Here is a 22,657-nt window from a genome sequence, read left to right on the forward strand (position 1 = left end):
TTCAGATTTTGAGAGGCACTCACCAGGCCTGGTGTAATTATGCCTCTACCAATGTGCTAGATGTCGTGCCACATCTCATGCCAACAGCTGCGAGAGGCATGCGAGGGCAGTAAGACACGCAGCTCTTAGGACATGGAGGATTTTCTAGCACACTCTCTGGCATAAGGTGCACTTTTTTGTGTTCCGTTTACTTTAGCAATGGGGTACAAACGTATCAGGAATAATTTAAATGAAATGATTACCGCTCTTCACAGGGGTCCTGCATTGCACTTTCTACGTGCCCTGAATGACTCCAGTAAAACTGTCACAGTATTTAAGGCAAGCTGTGTCGTCTCTTTGTAATTCTGTGCTTGCAACCACAATTTTCATGTTAAAAACAACATCTAGTCAAGTGATTGGTGGCAAGTGGACACAGCAAAGTGTTGCTAGGGATACAAAAGCGATGCCTTTTTTTTTTAGCAGTTATAATGAGCACATCTGTGGAAAGACAGGTCAGCACAAAAGGTAGCACCTTCTCTGAACACGGAAATGTTCACATATCCATCCATAGCTGTAATTGACCCAAAGTCAAACCATGAGAGAGAGAGATTTTTTTTACAGCTACCAATTACTTGACACTGTAGGGAGCAATCTTTGTTTTTTTTATTTATTTGGTTAACTAAAGCTAGTTAGGAAAATTTGTTTGGACAACTTAAACTCTTCCTCTCTTCCAGTAGATTATTTCTTGTGCACCAGATCGTCGATTTGCAAAAAAATAAAAATGCTGATGGTGGTGCTGTCTGCATACTTAATAATAGAGTTCTCTTTATGCCTGGAGGTGCAGTCATGGTACAGTGCAGTGCAGAACAGGAGGGGGCTGAGCATGCAGCCCTGGGGTGCTCCGGGGTTGATCACCAAAGTAGAGGAGGTGTGGCTGCCAAGTTGAACCGTCTGGTCTGGTCTGAGGGAGCCCAATATCTAGTTGCATAGTGGCACTCAAGCCTAGAGGGTACGTTTTCCAATCAGCTTCATATTCACAAAAACAATGGCAAAAAGTGACTGAAGTACCAGCATCACTATGCAAATATGAATCCACCTGAACGACTAAAGACCTTCTGCAAAATATGTTAATCTACTTGTTTCCATATCTGCAGATCTGTACTCTCCAGGTCTGTTTGAGAGGCAAACCTCTAGAATGTCAAGCAATCCCAAACAACAACACTGCAAGCTTGTTGTTATCCTATGCCACATAGCTATGAACTATGAATTATTTTATAGGTCTGCATTATTTCATTTCTTCCCCCATTATTTTGTATTTTTCATTTAAATACATACATCCACACTTTTGACAGAATATTAGCACTAAGCTCCTTACAAGATACCCATGATTTCAGATTGTATCTGACTTGATCTTTTCACTCACTTGACCCCAGAAATCCAGTTCCACATCCGCAGATATAATGTATTTGATACAGGATTAGTCAAGAGCATCTTACAGATTCCAAATTCATGCTTCATTAATCTCTTTACCGATATTTATGGGAAGCCGCATAACATGAAATCTTGTTGACATTCTCAAAATTGGAAGGTTAGAATATTTGTTGCCAAACACAGTTAATCTCGAAAAAATGCTGTAACATAGAATAACATCCCATCAACCAGAAACTTCCTCCCTGATGACCTCTTTGGAGACCCATTTCACAGTATAACAGAGTGCTTTTCAGAAATTGACTGAAATTAGCTCTGCGCCGCAGAACCATAAAAAACACCGAGGGTGGGAGGGAGGGCGGCAGCGAGGGAGGGGAGAGATGGAGTGGCTGGTGGCTGGGTGCCAGGTGAAGCTCTCTTGAGAGGACCATGGGCACAGTGGCAGAGAGATCCAGCCAAAGAGCTTTGTTGTGATAAATCAGATTCACAACCCTATTTTTACTCATCTATAAATCTCATTGGAAGAAAGAAAAGCAAAGGAGCGAGGGAGCTGCAGAGGCTTTCGCGTATGCAGGAAATGAGCGAGTTACTTCCTGGTGCTGCGTTGGTTGAACACGCTCTAATGACCATTATTTATTTTTTGCTGTCATCCTGGTCCCAGATTCTAATCTGCAGCAGATCTGTCTACCAAAATGAGGGGATCATTAGGGAAGGGAGTGAGAGAGGGAAAGAAAAACAGAGGGAGGGAGAGAGCGAAGAGAGACGAGAGGCAATTACCATGCTTTGTTAATTGCACTTATCATGGCAATTACAGGCCCAATACAGGCCAAATACAACAATGGTGATACTGAATGCTGGAGGTACATGTCTGGGGTGCTGTCGCGGTAAAAGATGCATTTGGCGGTATTTCATATACCAGCGGTTTTAATGCAATTATTCAAAAGGATTTAATCTTGGCTATACTGTGGATGTCACACCGCAATGAATTTCTACTCTGCAGCCGATGATCCATCAGCACATCATAAAGAAATCCATTTGCATTACAAAGCAACAGCTTCTCTTTCAGTTTACGAGAACAGCAGTAAACTAGTGATGTATTGTCTGTGTATAAGTGGGCAGTCACCTACACAGACCATCATTTGGAGTAATATTTGCAGAGCTCAAAGCATTTTAGAGCCACAGGCCAGCGTTAACAGACTTTAAGATTCAGACGGAGAGACAGTTGATTAAGGTCATACATCTCTCCGGCGTGATGCGCGGGCCTCCCCACGCCAGACACATGTACTAATAGGGACATTTTAAGTTAATGAAATGATATGGAGGATACCGGCTAATGAACCACGCACTTTATGGTAATGATTGGTACTTGTCCATAATTTAACCAACCCTTCCGCTTTGACAAGCATATTATTGATTGCCTGTGCTGAATCTAAGAGGTCCACTCTGTCTGAGTCAGGGTCCGTTTCCAGACGTTGTGTCTCAATTCAGAATCATTCAGAGGACATCATTACATTACAGAACATTGATTAGAGTTCATTATTTATTTTTTTTTACTTTTTGCAAGCATTTATTCCCCCCCCCCAGACATAGAGAGCCTAATGATCTGTTTATCTGTTTTATTTAATGCATGCTCACACTTGCAGCTGGCTTTAATAAAAATTAATGATGTACAAACACTGATAATTAATTGTGTAGCATATCTGCTTCCCTGCACTACCAGCTTACTCAGCAAAGGGCAAATACTGTATGTGCTGGTTGTGTGTGTAATAAAAAATGCCTTGTTGGATTTACACCGTATTGAAGAGCTGAAGTTTTGATGGGCATATGTGCACAAAGACATGAAGGTTACCAAAGTTGTGCAACGTGTCATGACTCACACAACATCCAGCAGCTCTGGTAAACATTTTTAGTTTGCTCTGTCCTCGTAAAACAAAAGACCCCACCATTTCTCATTTCTCATTTGAAATAAGATTAAAACCACATCAGCGATAATACATGTTTTGCTGCATAAGGTGAGGGAGGCTTAAAGAATCAAAAAAGTGACAAATAAGCTAAAACAGCGTTCTTTCTAGAAACAGTGACTGGAGCTGGGGCTGTATCTCTGAAGCTTCTCTGGTACAAATATCATTAAAGTGGCGCACAAAGTAGCAACAGCAGCAGGGTACCAGCCATTATGAATAGAATATCAAAACGATTGTTGGCACCAGCCTCCGACAACTTGGTTAGAGTTGAGAGAGAGTTGCGAAAGTTTCAACTTTGTGCAGACGTCCTCTGAAGATACAAACTGTGGTGTTGCCACAGCAAACAAAAGCACAGAGTTGTTTTTTTTTTTTACTTCGCTTTACTGAGTAAACATCCCTCCAAAGAATAGTTCAGCTTTTCGGGCATACACTTAATTGTTACACATTGTCTGTCCATTAAAGACAAGGCTGCAGCCTGCAGCAGGTTAGCTTCGCGGTGGGGAAAACAGCTAGCCTGGCTTTCTCCATAGGTAACAAATTCTGCCCACCAGCACTTCTGAAGCTCAGTAATTAACATGTTGTATATGTTAATTATGTTCAAAAATGTGTCTGTTGGACCATTTCTTGACTAAGAACAGTTGCCAGGCAACCTGTAGAAACTCCAGGAAGTTACTGCTACTGACAGAAATAGTCTGGCATGTAAACAGCTACCCATAGGTTTCCTTGGGAAACAATGACTGGTGATACTTGTAAATATAACTGATGAACCGCGGTGTTTTCAAAGCTTTAGAAACGTTAGCTCAAGTAAGTGAGTAAGTGGGCTAAGCAACAACAACATTCGCTTGACAAAGTGGCTCACCTAGATCGTCGTGAGTGAACGAATGATATGGCATACCAGTTGTTTTAAGAATGAGGATTAGCGTCCTGTCATCTTGAAAAATGTGGTCCCGGATATGTGACTGGACAAGCTGGGAGTCGTGGACAAGCTGGGAGTCGTCATCAAGCTGACGATGCAAACATAAATGTTCAATTTAAAGCACAGCAGAAAGCTGTAGAAGCAAGAGACAGCCGGTTACTGTTGGATCTGCAAGTGTCAAAGATGCACACCCAAAACGCAGCTGGTGGTTTCTTGTCAGACATCCACCCCAGACAACGATCAGACCTTGATGCATAGTGAGGCATGACTCTCCTTAAAGACAAAACATCATTCCCTGCCATACTCTCTTTGCACCACCAGAAAATAATGAGTGGTTAGTTCAATGCATCTCTTGGAGCCTCCATTTCACTGGCCAAAGCTCAAGTGCTGAGTACAGCGAGCTCTACAGGATCCATCACCGCTGCTGTCTGAGCCAGGACAAGGGCGAAGCATCATCATGTTTGAGGGCTGTGGGGGAAACACTGCTGCCATTTTCAGACAGCCAACATCCAATTGGGCATTTACCCTTTCACTGAAAATACCATTTTCATGGTGCTGCCAGTACTTTCATCTCTGCGCACAAGACAGTCACATGAATGGCGGGCAGCATCTCTCAGGGCTCTTAAGGCACATCCATGCTCAAGTGTTGAGTGCAGGCTGCTGTCCTGAAAAAGCTGGAGCCCTTAAGACAGGAGTTCTTGACAAAAAAGATACGTCTTGGCAGTATTTTGAATTTTAATGATTTTTTTTTTTTTTAACCAGCCTCACTGTAATTTTAATAATCCGTGACAGTCTCACCGCTCACATTACTGAGAAATATTTTATTAAACTTCATTGTTGTTTTATTTATGGACTATTGATGAACTCCCGCTATAAATTCTGCTAATGATCAAGCTAATGGTCTGATCTTGACTATTTTCTGTGTCAGAGCAGATGAGGCTGAAACGGAATGTTTTGCATCACAAAAGTGGGGGTTCAAAAGTTCCCAGTGCCAAAATTAATTTAATTTCAAATTTCCTCCGCTCCAAAAATGAGTAAATGAGAACCCTCTCTTTTAATCCACTGCACATGTCAGAATTTGGTAAGTGGCAGTGAATTATATGTGGTATATGCCGCGTATCGTGCACATTAACAGCATTCTTTTATGCCACACTTGCTCTTGTAAAAAGACTTCGATTGTAGTAATACTGAGCGGTTCCTAGCAGATGTCTCCGCCGTGGCTGCAATGAAAATCACACCCTCGGGTCCACCTGTTGGATCTGCCACAGCGCAGCACACGGGGAAGAGCAGGCTGCCGTGGCTGTCCTCGTTTTCACCGGGGTCTGCATCGTTTTTGTCGACATCAGCATCAACATTGAGCCGTTATGCAGATGTTGTTGAGGACCGGCATTATAAAGCCGAGGCAATAACTTCTCCGCTGAGCTGTCCTGAGTGGGCAACTTTGTCTACTGATGAGGCTTTTTCTCTAAGATGAATGTGAACATAAAAAGCCCGCTGTAAATCTGAAGCACCAATTGATCAAAACATTATATGACAACCGAAAATAATGGTAGCCGTTTCCATCAGTGGTTGTTAATAAGCCTTTCAAATTCAAAGCAGAGGTGAAGGGCTCTGATTCAGACACAATATATTATCTTATTATAAATTATAAAATGTAATCAAGTAGCAAATACAGGAAAATGTGACATCATTGGTCACCATTCTACCATGGTTTGTGTTTCCTCTACTTTATTATATATCTTATACAATCAACCACTGAACATGTCTGTAAGGCCCAAAGCTTCTATTCCTCATGAGCGGCACTAATGCTTGTTAGCAGCACTGCCACTGAGCAGGTGGCAGGTGTTTTTAATCTTTTTACAGTCTCCTGATAGAGACTAATGGGTAATTAAAAATAGACACAGCCAGCACTTTACCTCAAGACATTTAGAATATGTTAATGTTTGCTTAGAAATGTTTCACCCATTATTTCAAAATCTGATCTTATGTGGAGTAAGGGTGAACAGATTTTTTTTTTTCTAGCTTCCTGCACAAATGAACTTCTGCTGTTTTCTCGTCTTTTTTATTTTATTTTTTATTTTTTTTATCTCAGGCTGCAGCTGACCTTGAATCTTTGTCACCATAACATCGAAACGAGATTTACAATACCCGTTTGATCCACAGAACACCTCTCCTCTATCAGGAAGCACAGCATTGTACCTCTGAAAATATGACTCAAAATCCCAGAGCGGAAAAGCTTGTCAAGTGGAAGCCAAGAAACAGGAGTTGGCAGCGTTTGCTCTTGGCTGAAACTGGGGCCACAAATACCATAAACGCACTTCATGTACAGTATGTTCTGGCGACAAACTGCTCGGAGTTTTATAGGTCAGAATGGCAGTTTTAATCAGCATTAGGAGACTCTGGAAAATGGAATAAATCTAAAGATACAGGGGGTCAGACAAGCACACTTCATGTTATCTTGTTCAATTGATGCTCGCATGAGGTGATCCAGTGGCGGACTCAGGATGTTTTAGAGTTAGGGGTGAGAAAATTTAAAAGGGCACCAGCTTTATGCAGTTGGGGACCAGCATACAGGCAGTCTTGATACATTTATGGGGAAGAGAAGTCACATTATCACATTTTCTCCACTGGAAGGGCACCCTAGAGGTCACATTTTCCCGTTTTCGCCACTGGAATAGCAGCCTAGAGGGCACTTTAGCACGTTTTGTCCACTGAAAGGGCACCCTAGAGGTCCTATTATTATGTTGTCTCCACTGGAATGGCGCCCTAGAGGGCACTTTATCTTGTTTTCTCTGCTGGAAGGGCATCCTAGAGGTCACGTTATCACGTTTTGTACACTGGAAGGCCACCCTGGAGGTCACATTATCCCGTTTCTCTACTGGAATGGCATCCAAGAGGTCACATATCACGTTTTTCCATGGGAAGGGCACTCTAGAGGGCACTTTATCATTGTTTATCAACCATAGGGGCACTGTAGAGGGCACTTTCATGGCCTTTTTTTTCCTTTTTTTTTCAAACAAGGGATGCATCAGGACCCTGAGTCCACCAGTGCACAAACCTTATTCCAGCAAAATTGCATGTTTTTGTTGTCATGGGTCGACTCAATTCAATATAATTTTCGAGGCTGGAGTGTGTGGTGCTGCGTGAGATGCCCCCCGTACAGACACATAAATGACTGTGTGCCGAATCTGAGTGTGCACTTAGCCTGTTTATTTTATGCAGCTATATGCTCTAATGTTCCCACTACGTTCACGCAGATGACGTTTGACCTCTCTGATGTACCGGCAATGACGTCCTCATTATTTTGCATCGGGGAAAAAAAGCGAATAGATCAAAAAGAAGAGAAGAAAGGGGGATCGTAAAAGACACATGAGAGTGAGTAATAACCTTGCCAATGGCATATATGGTCTGTGTGTGCGTGTGTCTGCGCGCGCGTGTGCGTGTTTGTGTGTGTGCACTGTGGCAGCCACTTTGTCGGTGTGAGCAGCGAATGGCCAGCTGAGACAGCTTGTACACTCCCCAGCGTCTGTCTGGCCCCATGCAGACACGCGCACACACACACACACACACACACACACACACACACACACACACACACACACAAGCATCAAAGCATGGACACACTCATCGAATGGTTCCATGCGGAGAGGATCTGCAACCTCCTCACCATGGGGTCTGGCCTGTTGCCTTCACATCACTTAACAAACTGCTTGATTGTGAACTGGTAATAGTAATTAAATTTGTCCAGAATGGAGGAGGAAAACGAGCCGCAATTTTTCGAGGAAGTCTCATTCATAAACATGACAAAACCGTGCAAGATTGTGTCGTCTGCAATGAATACGAGAACATCAAAAGCAAAAATCCACGAAGCGAAAAATCTCTTTCGGGAAAACCTCAACATGCAAAATGGTGAAATTAACTCGAAGAGAAATCATGTTTGAAATAAAAACGCTTCTGCTGTTTAAACATTTCCTGTCACAGAGTGGCCTCGTTTGATACGGAGCCATACAGCAAATGTTAGATAACAACGTTACTATTTCCACATCACAGTTTCATAGACTCCAAAGTAAGTAGAAGCCACTATATCGCTGTAAATATTACATGAGCCAGGTCATTGAGAAAGTAATTGGCTTTTAGCGTTGGCTGATACTGTTCCACTGTCTCCGCGGAGATTTATAATGTTGACTTACTGTACAAGACAGAGAGGGTAATCACTGAGACAGTTTATCCTAAAGCTCCATCTGTCTCTCACCCTGCGACATTGGGCAAGGAGTGCAATTGTTTTAGGGCAAAACAGGTGTCATCCTAAATCAACTTGGATTGCTTCATGAGTAAAAAGGCCGGACGGGGGGGAAGAGAAAAAAAAAAAAATGTAGGGTTTAATCTTTTGAAATTAGATCCAGGGAGAATCTAATGCTTCATTCCAAATGCATTTTGTTGCGTTTCCCTTTCATCTTTCTCTAATTCATCTTCCTCTCTCTTGCTATGTCTCCCTCACTTGTTCTCTCCAGGTTTTAGCCAAAATGAAATTGATTTGCATAATGAAAGGAGATCAAATTTACTGTACAGAAGTAAAATAGAAAATAAAAAAAAGGGACTTTTCTCCAGGGGCCGGGTGGGGTATGAGCCACAAGAGGAAGGGAGAGGTGAAAGAAAGAAACAATAAAATGCAATTATACAGCTTCAATAAACCCATAATTCCAGCACGTACAAAAATACCCAGATAGGCGGTTCACATTATTTCGTTCGACAAAGCTATAAAGGCTCATTCAAAGCCGCAGCGAGCCTTACAACGCCACAAATTGGCTAATCGCTAGTGTTTAAAAAAAAAAAAAAAAAAGAAGAAATAAAAAAGGAAATTAGAATGTCGCCAACCCCAGTGACAGGCTCCACTTTCTAGGTGTTATTACTAATTACATTTCTATTATCATGGTAATGCTTGCCAACCTTCAACAAAGATTCTCATCCAATTATTCTGTAATTTCTTATATCTCTTCTCTGGGTATCATTCCGAGGAGTGGGATCGCTTTCGATTGTGATACATGCGAGCCTGGGATCTCCCAAATGTTGACATGAATATGACTGAGATTGGGAAAATGGGACCGGAGTAAATGTTCATTAGTAAAATCAGTAAAGTCAAATGAGTTTGGATGTGATAGGCTTTTGTATTTTTTTGGCTGCATATTTTTCATAATGGAAGGACCGGTGGGAGCCAAAAAACAACACGCATTATTCCGCATGCTATTTTTCAGATGTCGTTCTTGTCAAATCAGTGGACTTTTTCATGGACTTCATTTATGGCTCGTGCTCTTCATGAACATACACGACATCAATGCGCTCCGACTCGACCCGTGAGAAAAGACATGAAAGCGTCTCAGAGGATTGATATCTAGAGACTGCTGCAGCTCCTCTCCACCAGGGCCTCTCCTCACTTAATAATGTATGAAGGCTAAGTCTTTATGTCTGCTTCCTCTCACGATTCCTGAAATGTCAGGTGAGTAGAGAGAAGGCCTGAACAAAAGAGGCATAAAATCCTTGCTGCATACCGCACCATTTGACGCAGCGATGCACGCTCCATGCCTACATGCCGGCACGCGCGCACGTTTTTCCTGAAAAGCCCCTGAAAAACTTGGTTTCAAATCTTATTTTTCTCTATAAGTATTATAGTTCAACTGTCATCGCATTCTAATGCAATTAGTGTTGCTATATTCCGATTGGTGCCTCAAAATAAAATAAAGAAATACAGAAAACCTCGATGTGAAATAACCCAAAGTGTTCCAGCTTTGGGCATGATAGTTTTTTTCATACCAGATTCTTATTACTCATGGGAGAAAATACGTTTTCAAGGCCTTTAAAGTAAACTGTGTCCTCCAGAACTCCTTTATTTCCCTGTTAAGTGTGAGGGCAACATTTCCTCATTTCCTGTGTATTTTCAACTGCCTGACGAGAGTTTGTGTTGCATATTTCATCAGTTGATTTCAGTGCTCTTAGTATATTTCTATATATGTCTTCTTTCGGGGCAATACATTTAGAAATAAATGAGATATTAAGTATATCCACTCAGAATTATCATCCGTGCAGCATGGAGAAGGTATTAGGACAGCATTTAGACTGTCATAATATAACAATTAGATGAACAAATACAATATGACTAATCCAGATAATTTAAACCAATAGTTTGACATTTTGGGAGATAACGCTTGTTTGCTTTTCTGTCTGAGAGTTAGATGAGTAGACTGGTACCACACTCTCTGTGGGTAAATATGATTTGACTGTCAGCAGGCAGTTAGCCGAAGCTAAGTACACCAGCAGGCTGGCAACTTACCGATGAGGACAAGGCTTAGGGAAGCTACTGCGCCAGTCAACCAAATGGCACATAATCCTTCTTAAAACCAGTATAATATGAATAATGATCTAACAATTGGTGAGCTTTGGAGGTGTTGGTAGGCCTTTTTATTTGAACGGAGCCGGATTAGCTTCAACCTTTCTCTAGTCTTTATGCAACGTTTACTGCTGACAACCCAATCACCAAAATATTAAACTGCTGAAAAGGTTTAAACTTTATGTTGCAACTTTCGGCTTGTTCAGGTTGAGTTTTCTGTTTCTCTTGTCACAACCTCATTCTTAAGTACTTCTTATGTTAGGTACAAAACCACTTGATTAAGGTGGGGAAAGCATCATGGCTGACCTGTTTTGGTCACCTCAGTCAGGGATGGAGTTGGTCCAAGTTCCATGAAAAATAGCAGTGTTTGGACACCACAAAAACTGCTGAAAATGTCTGCTGCTTTTGATGCCACAAAAATATCCAGTGGTGGGACTCTAACTCTGGTGGCCAATAAGCTTACACTTTGAACGCAATGCGCCATGGTTGGTACAAATGTCAACCTTAGATGCATCAGTGGTTTGCAGAAACGTAAACTGCTGACACAATATTCTGGTGACTGGATTGATGCTGATGGTAGCTTAAATATACAGTTTTTACTGTACAGACAGAGTGTACTAATCTCCTCATCCTACTCTTGAAGAGGAGGCAGATAATCATATTTCCTAAAATGTCAAACTATTCCTTCAAACATTTGAAACTCAAACGTTGGTGTCCAGTTAAAAGTTTTTGAGGTGGTTGGGGACTGTGCATTGGAGACTTGGACTCTTACATGTCTAAACCCTGAGGTGCAATTCCACTCAACCTTGTACTGCGATCGTAGGTAGGTCGCCAGTCTACCGGGGCTGACAAATTAAGAGCAGACAGACTTTCACACTCACACCTTTTCATCTACAGCCAGCAGAGTTTTCAATTTACCTAGCCCGCATGTCTTGTGCGAAAACCCTCACTGACGCAAGAAGAACATGCAAATCCAACACAGAAATGATCCGACTGGCCAGCTGTGAGCCATCAGTGCTAGACCACTGAGGCTCCTGTGCCACCTTTGACTATTTATTTTCATTAAACAGGATTTCTTCCCTTTTTAATTAAAAGGGTAGTGTTCATTGTTCAGCCATTGGAATGGCCATACCTAGATTAGGGTTTCTCTTATTAATGCAGGCACATGTGATTTCTAATCAAAGAGTGAGGCTCAGGCAGACCACAGCACCGAAATCCATTGTTGAAGTAGCCTCTCCAGAGACTCGAGCCTTTTCTGTTTTGACCTTATAACATCTTCAGCTCATGAATAGCAATGAATTGCAACAGCATTGTTGAACAAAGTCACAGCAAATTTTTTGACAACACAAAGCCTATTCATGTGAGACACAAAAGTGCGTCACGTACCCCTGGACATCACTTTTCCTTTATCTTCACGGCATCTGTTGTGCCAAATGCTGTTTTATGGCCAATTTTAGCACAAGTGTGAAAACAAAGTGCTGGCGAGCACATCAAACCGGCGGCACGAGCCTGTTTATCACTGTTCAGTTGCCATTTGCTGGGGTTTATCTAGCGCTGTTATTGTATATTGAATGCCAGTTCAAGTGACTGGTCATTGTTGTTTGGTTGCTCAAGCCTGTGGGGCTATGATAAATGTTTGAATAGTCAATCAAGTGGGAAAGAGCGTAATAACCCATTTTGCACATAATTCTCATACATAAAAATAAATTGCTCCCCAGAAATGGAGTCGAAAACAACAACAACTTGATTTAAAAAGTGATCCGACAAAAGGGCAGGGGCACCAAAGACTAATTTTGGGCTCCACAATAAGACAGCTCTACCCTTGCCTTTGATGAGTTGAGTCCTTTGTCAACCCTGAGCTGAATTACGATCTCAATTTAGAGCACAATTGATCCAACCGGGGCAAGAAATTGTGGAGGATAGTGGGAGAGCACCTCAGCATGAGGTGATATATGCTCTATCTGTGTCTTCCTACCATTATATAGAGGTTAGTACAGCATGGCTCGAGGCATGAGGGACCCAGTCTCCCTCCCTGTGGGAAAAGAGACTTGTGCTTGAAACACTTCCCAGTAGAGAGATCAACGACCTCGACAGCCATTAGTTCATCCATAAATCTTAAATGTGACTGTAACTGATGAAGTGCGGCATGTTCCAGAAGACAACAGTTGACATGGAACTGTGCTGTATGTCTCTTTGGATAAGCCTTTGTGAGTTGCTGGCTAAATGGCTGGATTAAATAGTATTAGTATGCACCGTGTGTTGCAGGCGCTGGATCAGAATCTGCAGACTCGTTCCTGCTGCACGGGGCTTGAAGGGCAAACAAAATGTAGCCTTTTGCTGTGGTTTGGCTTATGACATCAAACATGATAAACTTTTTTAATGTTGCATTTTGTTTCAGTGTTTTTTTTTTTTGAAAGTTCATGCCTCAAGGGAGATTGTGTCAAGTGACCAAAGGTTTTTTTTTTTTTTTTTTCTTGATAGATGATGTGATGATGGTTTATGTGATGTTCTTCAGGAGGAGGGCATCATATAACAGCTCTGGCAGAGCCTTAGAGAGTGCAAGGCCACAGAAAGAGGGTCTGAAGGGCGTCTACAAAGAGACACCAGAGTGAATCAAATCACCTTCAAACAACTCTGCAGTTAGATTGTTGTTTTTTTTTCTGCTCACAAGCTGGCTCCTGCTGGTTTGCCGGAAAAAAAAAAAAAAAAAAAAAAAAAAAAAAATGATGTGAAAAGAGAAGAAAGGTTTGTTGAACACAAAAATATCATTAATCTAAAACCATGACATCCATTTTGAAATGTAATCTTCAAAGTCAGTAATATTTAAATGAGTCGGGAATGCGACTACAAAAAGAGACTAAATACATCTCCTCAAACTGTCAAGTACAGCAGCACTCTATTCCCCCTCAGTCTGAGATGCTACGATGAAGCTCCTGTCTCTTTAAGCCCCCCCCCGAACACCCAGACTGCTGTGATTGGTCAGCTCACACAGGGCTGAGCCAGCACAGCTCACTGTGTCTCCTGTTGGCTGTGTCGTGTTTTTAGGCTTCCAGTTATCTTCACTCTTACTCTCGAATATATACATACGTTATGCAAATGTCTTACATGGTGGTGTAGTAATGTCAAGAAGTCACAGAATTAAAGACACTTCAGGCTCTTGTTGGCGTGGGCTTTGCGTTTTTGTCTTTTCTTTCAACTTTTACAGCATATTGAATGACAGGAAAAAAAAAAAAGGTCTCTTTTAAGATTACTTGTTTTTTTCCCAACCAAAATAATGCTGAGGCACTGCAGAGAGGAAACAGTTGGTAACTAAATATGGTCCTTGATTAATAGTCCCCAATAAATTAATAATATAAAGATACAAAGAAATACAAAATGCAAGCATTTGCAGCAAGAGTGGGAGTCCATTCCTCGTCAACCTGCTGAAAAGAGCACTGTGAGCTACGCTGGAGTGGTTCTCTGCCTCGTGTTTCTGCATGTTAGCGGAATGTAAAAACCATTTAAAAAGTCATCTTTTCCCTCTGTGCATCCAAAGCTGTGAAATAATGCACTTCACAGCACCCACACAAGCCGCACGCATGTCAAGAGACCGCACTAATGCGCTCCACGTTGTGCAGTATAGTGAGGCCTCAGTGAGATGTTCATGTTTATTTAAAGTGACAGAGATGCTGTAGAGGCAGACTCAAATGTAGTAACACGGAGACAGCGTCAAATCAATTGTCTGCTACACTGCAAGAGTGCAGTGAGTTATAGAGGAGTCACCGCTGACCTCTAACTCAGGTCTACGTGCTTTTGTTTGGCTGCTATGAAGCTATGAGGAGGTGGGGCTTTTTTAGTAGCTCCTTCATCTTTGTTTTCTGGGAGGATTATTTGCTTCGGTTGACGTGAATCTGAAATCTTGAGAGCCACAGGTCGGCCTATGATAGTGACGATTTTCACTGAAATACTGTCATTTTTCTTTCTCTTGAAACTTGTGAGGAATGGATTTCGAAACCCTTTGCAAAGGTTGTGGGCCCACACATCTGTGAAGCTCGGAGCACTACCAATAACGCCACCCATCCAGAAACGTGGTTCAGAGCTCTTCTTTTTCGCGCCGCTTCCTACTCTGTGTGATTGTTGGAACAAAGAAAAAACACAAAGATGAAGTGGGGTTTCTCTCGGCTCACTGACAAAAAACCTTCATGCAGGAAACAGCAACGTTAAATACTCCATGGGTAGAAGCACGGAGACATTAGCAAGGCCCAGACAAAAGTAAACAACTGAAGCAGATGAATTCAGTTCTTCCATTTAATTATCCACTGCAATCACTGTGCGACGTTTCAGTTAGATTAGAGATAGTTTTACCTGTGCTGGAAGAACAAATACATTCAAAAATAAAGAAGAAGAAGAAAAGAAAAAGGATCATCCCTCCCAAACCCAGAAACAAAACATAAATGAACGAAATTTGTTCTCTGGTGTATCACAAAAACACAAGCCAGAGAGGGCGAGAGAACGAATGTTGCGCCCTCAAACCCCTCTTTTGTTAATTTTCTGATTAAACATCAATAAAGCATGAACTTTTAGCGACCCTGGACACTTCCTGCAAGGGAAAGAACATTGGTAAAGCAATTTTCCTCCAGCAGGTTTGATGCAAGTGCTGAATATAGCACATGTACTCTTTTGACAGTGGCGAAGTGAAGCTCAGTTCACACCAGACATAAAGAACAGTAGGGAACCGGAGAGGTTGGACATCCTCTGTCTACTTCAGAGCATGTGCTCTATTTCATCACATAAGAAGTCGCTGTAGATGTTTTCAGACACACCTGACAGTCCAACTTTATCGCCTTTTCACTTGTTTCATCATTTAGCGATATGTGAAAGAAATTTCATTAATACATTCAGAATTTAACTTTGAAGATTATTTATTACAAGGAGGAAAAAAAGCAGCAAGCCTCTATAAACCAAGTCGTCTTGTTTCTAGTGTGACAGTGAGCAGTTTTTTCACACCTATAATACTTACATGTCAGAAGAAGCGAACTGTAAATGCCAACCATGTTCTGGTGGAGTCCACACCCGGGGGAAGAATCTGTCTCTCTTTGACTTTCTGTGTGCATCTTTTTCTCACCTGGTCTTATTTCTTGCTTTGGCTCTCTGCCATTCCCAAGTCGTTTTGGGAACTTGTAGACTGAAGGGTGTACGGCTTTATGTGGGGGAGTTGTGATAGCCAGAGGGATTCATCCACATAAACCAACAAACCGAAAGAAGAAAACTGCGAGCAGTCAGAAACCTGCTGTTGATTCTCAGTAGGAGCAGGAGTAGCTGCAACACTTGGTGATATGACAAAAAAAAAGAAAAGAAAAGTGTAGATGCTGGAGCTGTAAGACATGTTTATCCATGTTTAAAGTCCTAGTATAGATATCTCTCTTCACTGGAGTAAAAATCAAAAGCATCCTCTGTGTCACACACCTGCAAAAAGGCTAAATTGTCACTGTAGCGTAAATCCACTTGGCCACCTTTAAAGCCTAGTTAGGTCTGGCCTCTGGTTATATTGCACACATTTTATCCCTCCATGAGCCGGTGCACAGCCTCTGATCCTCCAACAGGGCCCTTCTGGCTGATTCAACATTTAGAATTAAATGAAGGAGGGTAACCAGGCCTTTTCCATCAGGGCCTCTGTGATTTTGAACAACCTGCCTCGAGGAGCTTGAGCAATAACACAATCAATATCGTTTTAATGGCTTAAAACTTATTTTCATAGATGTGATTTTATTTGATGGAGGCTCTGTTTCCTCAGTGCAAAAAAAAAAAGGGGGGTCCTCGCCTCTTTCTCTGCATGTTCTGCACGTTCACTGCGCCGGGTTTTCCTCCAGATGCTCCTGTTTCCTCCTGCAGCCTAAAGCCATACGGGTTAGGTGAAGAGGAAACTCTCTAGTGCCTGTGGGCCTGTCTATATGCATTACCCCTTGTGATAGGCTTTTGACCTGTCAAGAGAAGAGTCGCCTGCCTCTTGCCCAGTGCATGCTGGGAAAAGGGCTCCTGCCCCGCTTTGCTCCGACTAAGCTAAGTGGTTTAGAAAATGGATGCATGATATTATATGATGCCTTTCCTTATCTCGTCTTACTTGTTTCTCGCTTTGTTTTATTATTTATGTTTCATTTGATTTCCAAAGCACTCCGAGCCCTGAGTTGTTGTTTTTTTAAAGCGCTAGATAAATAAATGCTACCATTGTTTTTGATTTAATACCAAAGGAAGCAAATTGAATGATCATCATGGACTTAAGTGATGTAGCGCCACAAGAACAACAACAACAAACTGCAATGTGAAAGTCGCTGTGGTTATCCGAGCTTTGAACAATGGGCTCATCAGGACACAGAAAGGGTCACATTTTGTAAATTAAAAGATCGGCTCAAGCTGTTTCCTACTCGAGTGAAGTGTTTGTAAAGACTTGATGGCCAGTGTAACCGACTAACAGTCATCTCACTTTATTAATTCAGCTTGTCGCCGTGATGCATTTGCATTCATCGCGGGGAAGTCGGGTTTGCTCATGCACTGTGTTTTAGCTAAATGGATTTGTTTGCAAAGGTGAAGGCTTTGTTTTGAGTGCGTCTGCATCGTAAGTAACCGATGCTACTCGGCTATCAGGGCTACGTGTGACTGATATTTTCGTCGGCGCGCATTCATATCGCGCCCCCCAATGTTTAATCAATTGTCATTACCCAGTGCCAGACAGAAGAGAAGAGGATATATTCTGTGCATCACAGCTGTCCCCCTTAGAGAACTGTCAATCACCAAAACATCTATCTGCATAACTAATGGAGAGCTTCACGCTGCCCTCAGAGTTTGGGGAGGGGGAGTCTGATTTATGGAGAGACATTCTTATGTTCGCCCGTGCAGGCCGTCACCAAGGAGAGACATTTTCTCTGACGGTGATGGAAGATACATGAGATGCTCGTTCGCTGGGAAAATAGGATTGAGGTGACCGGGCGGGGGGCTTTCTTACCCCGAAATGTGTTCTCATGCTTTAACCTAAGCTTTGACAGCTTTAGTCACATGAACGATATAATGTTGGCAGTTAACCTCTCTGCAAACCAGCGATACATCCAAGTTTGTGCGTCTAATACGTACCATATTGGCATTATACAAAATGAGGCGTATGATGCTGCTGACGAATGGAGGTTGAGTCTGCTTTTCAACATTTGTTACGCTACTGGATGTTTTTAAGGACGACGAGAGACAATTTCCAGCCGTGCTGGTTTCTCATGGTGAATCAGATCTACTCCAGAAGGGTTTTGTGGCGACAGAGCCGTGTTTGTGGTGTTCAAAACAGACATTTTAAGCCAAGCCATGATGCTTTCCTAACCTCTAACCGAGTAGCTTTTGTGCCCGAACCTAGCCGGAGCATCAAGCAGAGCGCTGTAGCAAGAAGGAAAGGGAAAACTGAACCTAAACGAATGTAAAGTTATCCTATTGGTGGTTTTGCAGAAGCCTCAGCTGACATCTGTTCTGGTGATTGCGTTGCGTGACGGCCTGTTTTAGTGTTTTCTTTAAAGGCACACATGTACTTGACCGCCCTGCTGTACGACTGTGGCTGTGGAGCTCGCGCTGACCTACATTTGTATATATTCATCCAGACGATGGCATTTGCTTGTCAGTTAGACAAGGCTGTTGGGCTACAGGGTGTGATTAATAATGGATGGCCAAATCACTCTTTGGCAAAAGTTACACAAATAAATACATAGGGTGCAGCAGTATAGGTCAGGACAGTATAATAGAGCGTGCTGAATATTGATGAAGGCAGTGATGTAAAATATGATGCAAATTATGAAATAATGGTGAGGTCTAACTTCAACAAAACATATTGTTTTCCATGTTTATCCAGACTATTTTACATTTTCCAATTTAAAGTTGATCGTTCAGATTAAGGCAGAACGACAAACAAAAAATACAAATAAATCAGTTTCTGATTGCAGTATGAGACATATTCGTCACATCTGGAGGAGTGGACCTTTGATTAGTAAACTGAGGGCACCACAGCGCTTTAGGTGAAATGGTAAGTTGTGAGAAAACCATACATTTCGATACTGTTGAAACCTGAACTAGCTGTGTCATCGGTCCTACACTTGCATAGACAAAAAGGAGTAGTGCTGCCTCTTCGGCTCCGTGAAAAGAACACCAAGAGTCTGGAGAAAGCCTTTTTTTTTGTTTAGCAGTGATGGATAATTTATGTTGAAACACAGCCTGACGTCGGCTCTCACCAATCAGTGAATATAGACCTACTAATGACGGGGGGGGTGGGGGGCTGATATTTTCTTTAAAACACGGTTATGAAAGTGAATGAATGTAAATCTCAAGCCTGATATCTGACTGGCCATTTTAGCGGCAGATCATAAAGATGAAAGCGACTTCTTACGGCTCAGCATTCTCTGGCGACTGTGACAATTACAGTAGTTTGGCAGGAGGCAGCCGTCGGGGGGGAGCGGCGCCGAGAGAAGAGTCTGTGTTTGGCTCCGGCCTGTCATATGGTCTGTTTGCTTCCATCCAGGACTATTTCTCTGAATCTACCCCTGGTGTAAACGCAAACTAGCTCGGCGCTCATTAATAATTCAGGAACCATCTTCGGCAAACAAGTGGCGAACAATAATTAGTTACAGGGACGCTCCATTTACTTTATCAGTGTGAGCCCACTTAATGAGTCATTTAGTCTGTTGCACACAGCGAGATGTAGGCTTTTACCAAAAAAATTAAATATTTATTTGATTTCATCTTTTTTTTCAATTTTCCATACATTTTGCAAGTTAGGGTCGACATTGAAATAGGTTTGTGGGTATCAGGTGGATGTGACCAGTCCATTCATCACATGTTACCCCCCCCAGGCCCCCTCCCTCTTAATTAGACAAAACCATCACTAGTCCCTCCCGTCCCTAAAGGAAATCAAACATCAAAAGCAAAAGAAATCAAACATCTCAGGATATAAAATGAACTGAACATATTGTACACACTCACACACACAAATCTGGAATGGAAATTGTCTCCCAGTGGGATGAAGCTGGCCGCCAACGCCAATTCCATGAAACAGTCATTTTGTTGTTTAGTCATAAATCACTGTTGCGGTTTTTGTGCCTTATTGCCTTACAAGTGGCTGTGGAAAGGATAAGAAAAGACATGGTTAACACACAACTGTCCTCGGTTTGTGACCTCCAAAAACTCCCCCCACTTTTTTTTTTTCTTATAAATCACTGAAATACAGCAAAAGTATGTCAGTCTGACGAGTTCGGACCGACGTGGCAGCGCTGTTTTTCTCCTGCAGTCCTTTTATTCCCTCTGTTCCCCCTCTCTGCCGTTCATTTGTCTGTCGTGAGTTGGTTATTTTACAAAAGTGGTCATAGAAAATAAATACAAATACTTTGCAGAATGTAATTTTTTGTATGACCCAGATGTCACCTCTGTGTCAGCATTGTGTAGAGTCCTCTGCCAATGCAGCCCTGTCTTCCGTGTTGTCTCTCGTTTTCCTTTATAACGTCCTTCTCTCCTTTCTTTCTCTTCAGCACTTCAGCAGAGTCCACCGTTGCAGTTATCATAGTGACCGTGGCGGTAATAAATAAATAAATACATAGAAACCAATAAATACATAAATATCTCCTCCTTTTTAAATAAATACATGGTACATGGTTCAACCCTATGCACTCAATCTCGATGCTCTGATCTCTGGAAACAGTCTCGCAGATTTTAAAGTCAGGGTTCTCGGTTACGATTTGGGAGAGAACAAAAATCCTCCCTTCGGACTAAATGGCAAATTTGGTGACGGGGTATCTCTTTAATAACTCTTTCTCACATCATCCCGAGAGCTTTCATGCTAATGTCCAAAAAACTCCCATCAACACCAAAGAGTTTTTTTGAAAAAAAGAAGAGGAAAAAAAGAAAATCTTGAGTTTAAAGTTCAACACTGTGATTTTTCTTCCAAAGAGATGAAGAGGTGGTCGTCTGTCTTTAAAAGGGTACACAGTGCTGACTCTGATGATCTCGGTAGATTGCCGGAGGGGGAGAGAAGAAGGAGGAGGAGGAAGAAAAAGAGGGAGTTTAAACGTCTCTCTGCGGGGAAGGAGAGGCTGTGCTAGGACCCTTCCTCCTCCAGGTTCCCCGGAGCGTAGTAGCCCGCCAGTTGCCTGAAACGTGGCCCCCAGTCGCTGAGGTAGGAGAAATCCTGCTCCGAGGTGGTGGACAGCGTGTGGATGGAGCTTAGCGAAAGCGCCGGTGAACTGGTGCCCTCAAAGGCGTACGTCTGGAAGGAGTCATACGGCGGCACGGACAGATCGGCGTCGGCCTGCTCCACCTTCTTTCGGATGTAGCCTTTGAATAGGGAGAAGTCTGCCGCCGCCGTTGCTGCCGCTGCCGCCACAGGCCCCTCCGCTCCTCCGCCCACCCGGTTGGCCTGTATCCACTGCGGCAGCGAGCGGATGTCTGGGCCGGAGTCGCAGTTCTTGGCCTCTGGGAAGTCATAGAGATTCCTCAGGGCGCTCATGTCGTAAGCCTGCGTGTCCTGCTCCCCTCCGCCCTCGTCGTTGTACTTGATGACATTATCCCTCATGTCCTCCTCGTCCTCCGCCATTCTCTGGCCCTTTCTGTGGCGCTTCAGGGTCAGAATCAGCAGGACGAGGACTGATGGGCAAGACAGACAAAACAAGACGGAAAAAGAGAGAAGAAACCATTACACACAAAGGCACAAAGGAAACGTGTCTGCCAATATGCAACCAACACAGGAAGAGGCCTTTTTTTTTTCCCCCACTGCTCACTATCCCCAGGTAACCATGGTGCAACTGGAACAACTGTGGAAATTCTACACAGTAAAAGAAAACAGACCTCACCGGATGGAGGAGGCAGAAACGGTGAAGAGGGAGAGTGATAGAAGCCGCGATAAACAGACAAGGCATTCACTCAATGGAGAGCGCCGGTGTTGTGTCAAAGTCTGTTCCTGCGCTGATATGTGCTTTTTTTTGAGATGGTTCCAAATCAGCATTCTTTCTGCTGGATCATTAAATAACAAAACCTCTCTACTTATTAATCTTTCACTTTTTCTCACCGTGCTGAGATCGGGGTTTCTCTGCGGAATTTGGATTCTTGCAGTTGTTTTTTGCTTTGGGCGGTAGCCGGGCTGCGAGCGGTGGCCACGTTGCTAACACTTTTTGTGACGGCGGCAACAGTAACAAGAAGAAGGAGAACACAGGGAGGGAGGGAGGTGCTGAAAACTATTTCCGCCTTGAATATGAATTTGTCAGTGCTCTGAGATAAAAGCCAAGAGAAAGACAGGTTCCCGTTTAAGGGATTTTATGAACTGTCATTGCAGCAAGTGTTTTGAGATCTGTGGCTTTAAATCTCTTGCTGCACTGCAGACATGGATCAAGAGTTGTCAGGCAGGGTTTAAAGAGCTCGGATGCAAAAAAAAAAAAAAAAAAATGGAATTCCTCTTCATCTCACTAATGACATACTAAACCCAGATTCAGGGCGTTCAGTTCTAAAGAAAACAACTGCACCAAAGAAAATAATTGCACAAAATGTGTACACACTGCAAAGCACTGAACATTAATGGATTTGCTTGTACTTTCCATGGGCATGCTTTTAACTACTCCCATTTTAACTTTTATTTCACCTCTCAGGACAAAGGCACAGCAGGGGAAAGATAATATATTATCAAGTTTTTCATTTCAAATGCATGAGCATTGATTTTTTTTTTCTTTTGCAATCCTGATTGCCTTGCCCAGAAATATGATTCGAAAAGGCCTAATGGAGCCCAATCTGTATATCAATACTCATCCAAGTCGAGCGAAACACAGACTCTGCCGTTCCATCACTGCTTAAAACCAGAGGCAACGCCCCCGTAAAGACAGAGAAATGCCCCGGAAAATTAAGTCTGGATTAAAAAAAAAAAAGAAAAAAAAAAAAGGTTGAGTTGGATTACGTTATAGACTAATTAAACAAGAGGAAAACAAAGGCTGTATGCACAGATGAATCAATGAG

At 42.6% G+C, this 22,657-nt stretch overlaps 1 protein-coding gene and 1 long non-coding RNA gene across 2 annotated transcripts in view; one reads left to right on the forward strand and one right to left on the reverse strand.

Annotated features, from left to right (window-relative positions):
- The window catches only part of LOC119021913, a 255,539-nt gene that overhangs the window by 41,474 nt on the left and 191,408 nt on the right, over positions 1-22,657 (forward strand). The window lies entirely within an intron of this gene.
- Positions 19,549-22,657, reverse strand: part of LOC119021912 (cadherin-22) — a 169,059-nt gene continuing 165,950 nt past the window's right edge. The window contains exon 14 of the mRNA XM_037102511.1: positions 19,549-21,301. Coding sequence (XP_036958406.1) covers positions 20,757-21,301 — 545 coding nt within the window. The 3' untranslated portion in view covers positions 19,549-20,756. The remainder of the gene's footprint in view (positions 21,302-22,657) is intronic.

Source organism: Acanthopagrus latus, chromosome 6, assembly GCF_904848185.1.
Source record: "Acanthopagrus latus isolate v.2019 chromosome 6, fAcaLat1.1, whole genome shotgun sequence".
Classification (NCBI taxonomy): domain Eukaryota; kingdom Metazoa; phylum Chordata; class Actinopteri; order Spariformes; family Sparidae; genus Acanthopagrus; species Acanthopagrus latus.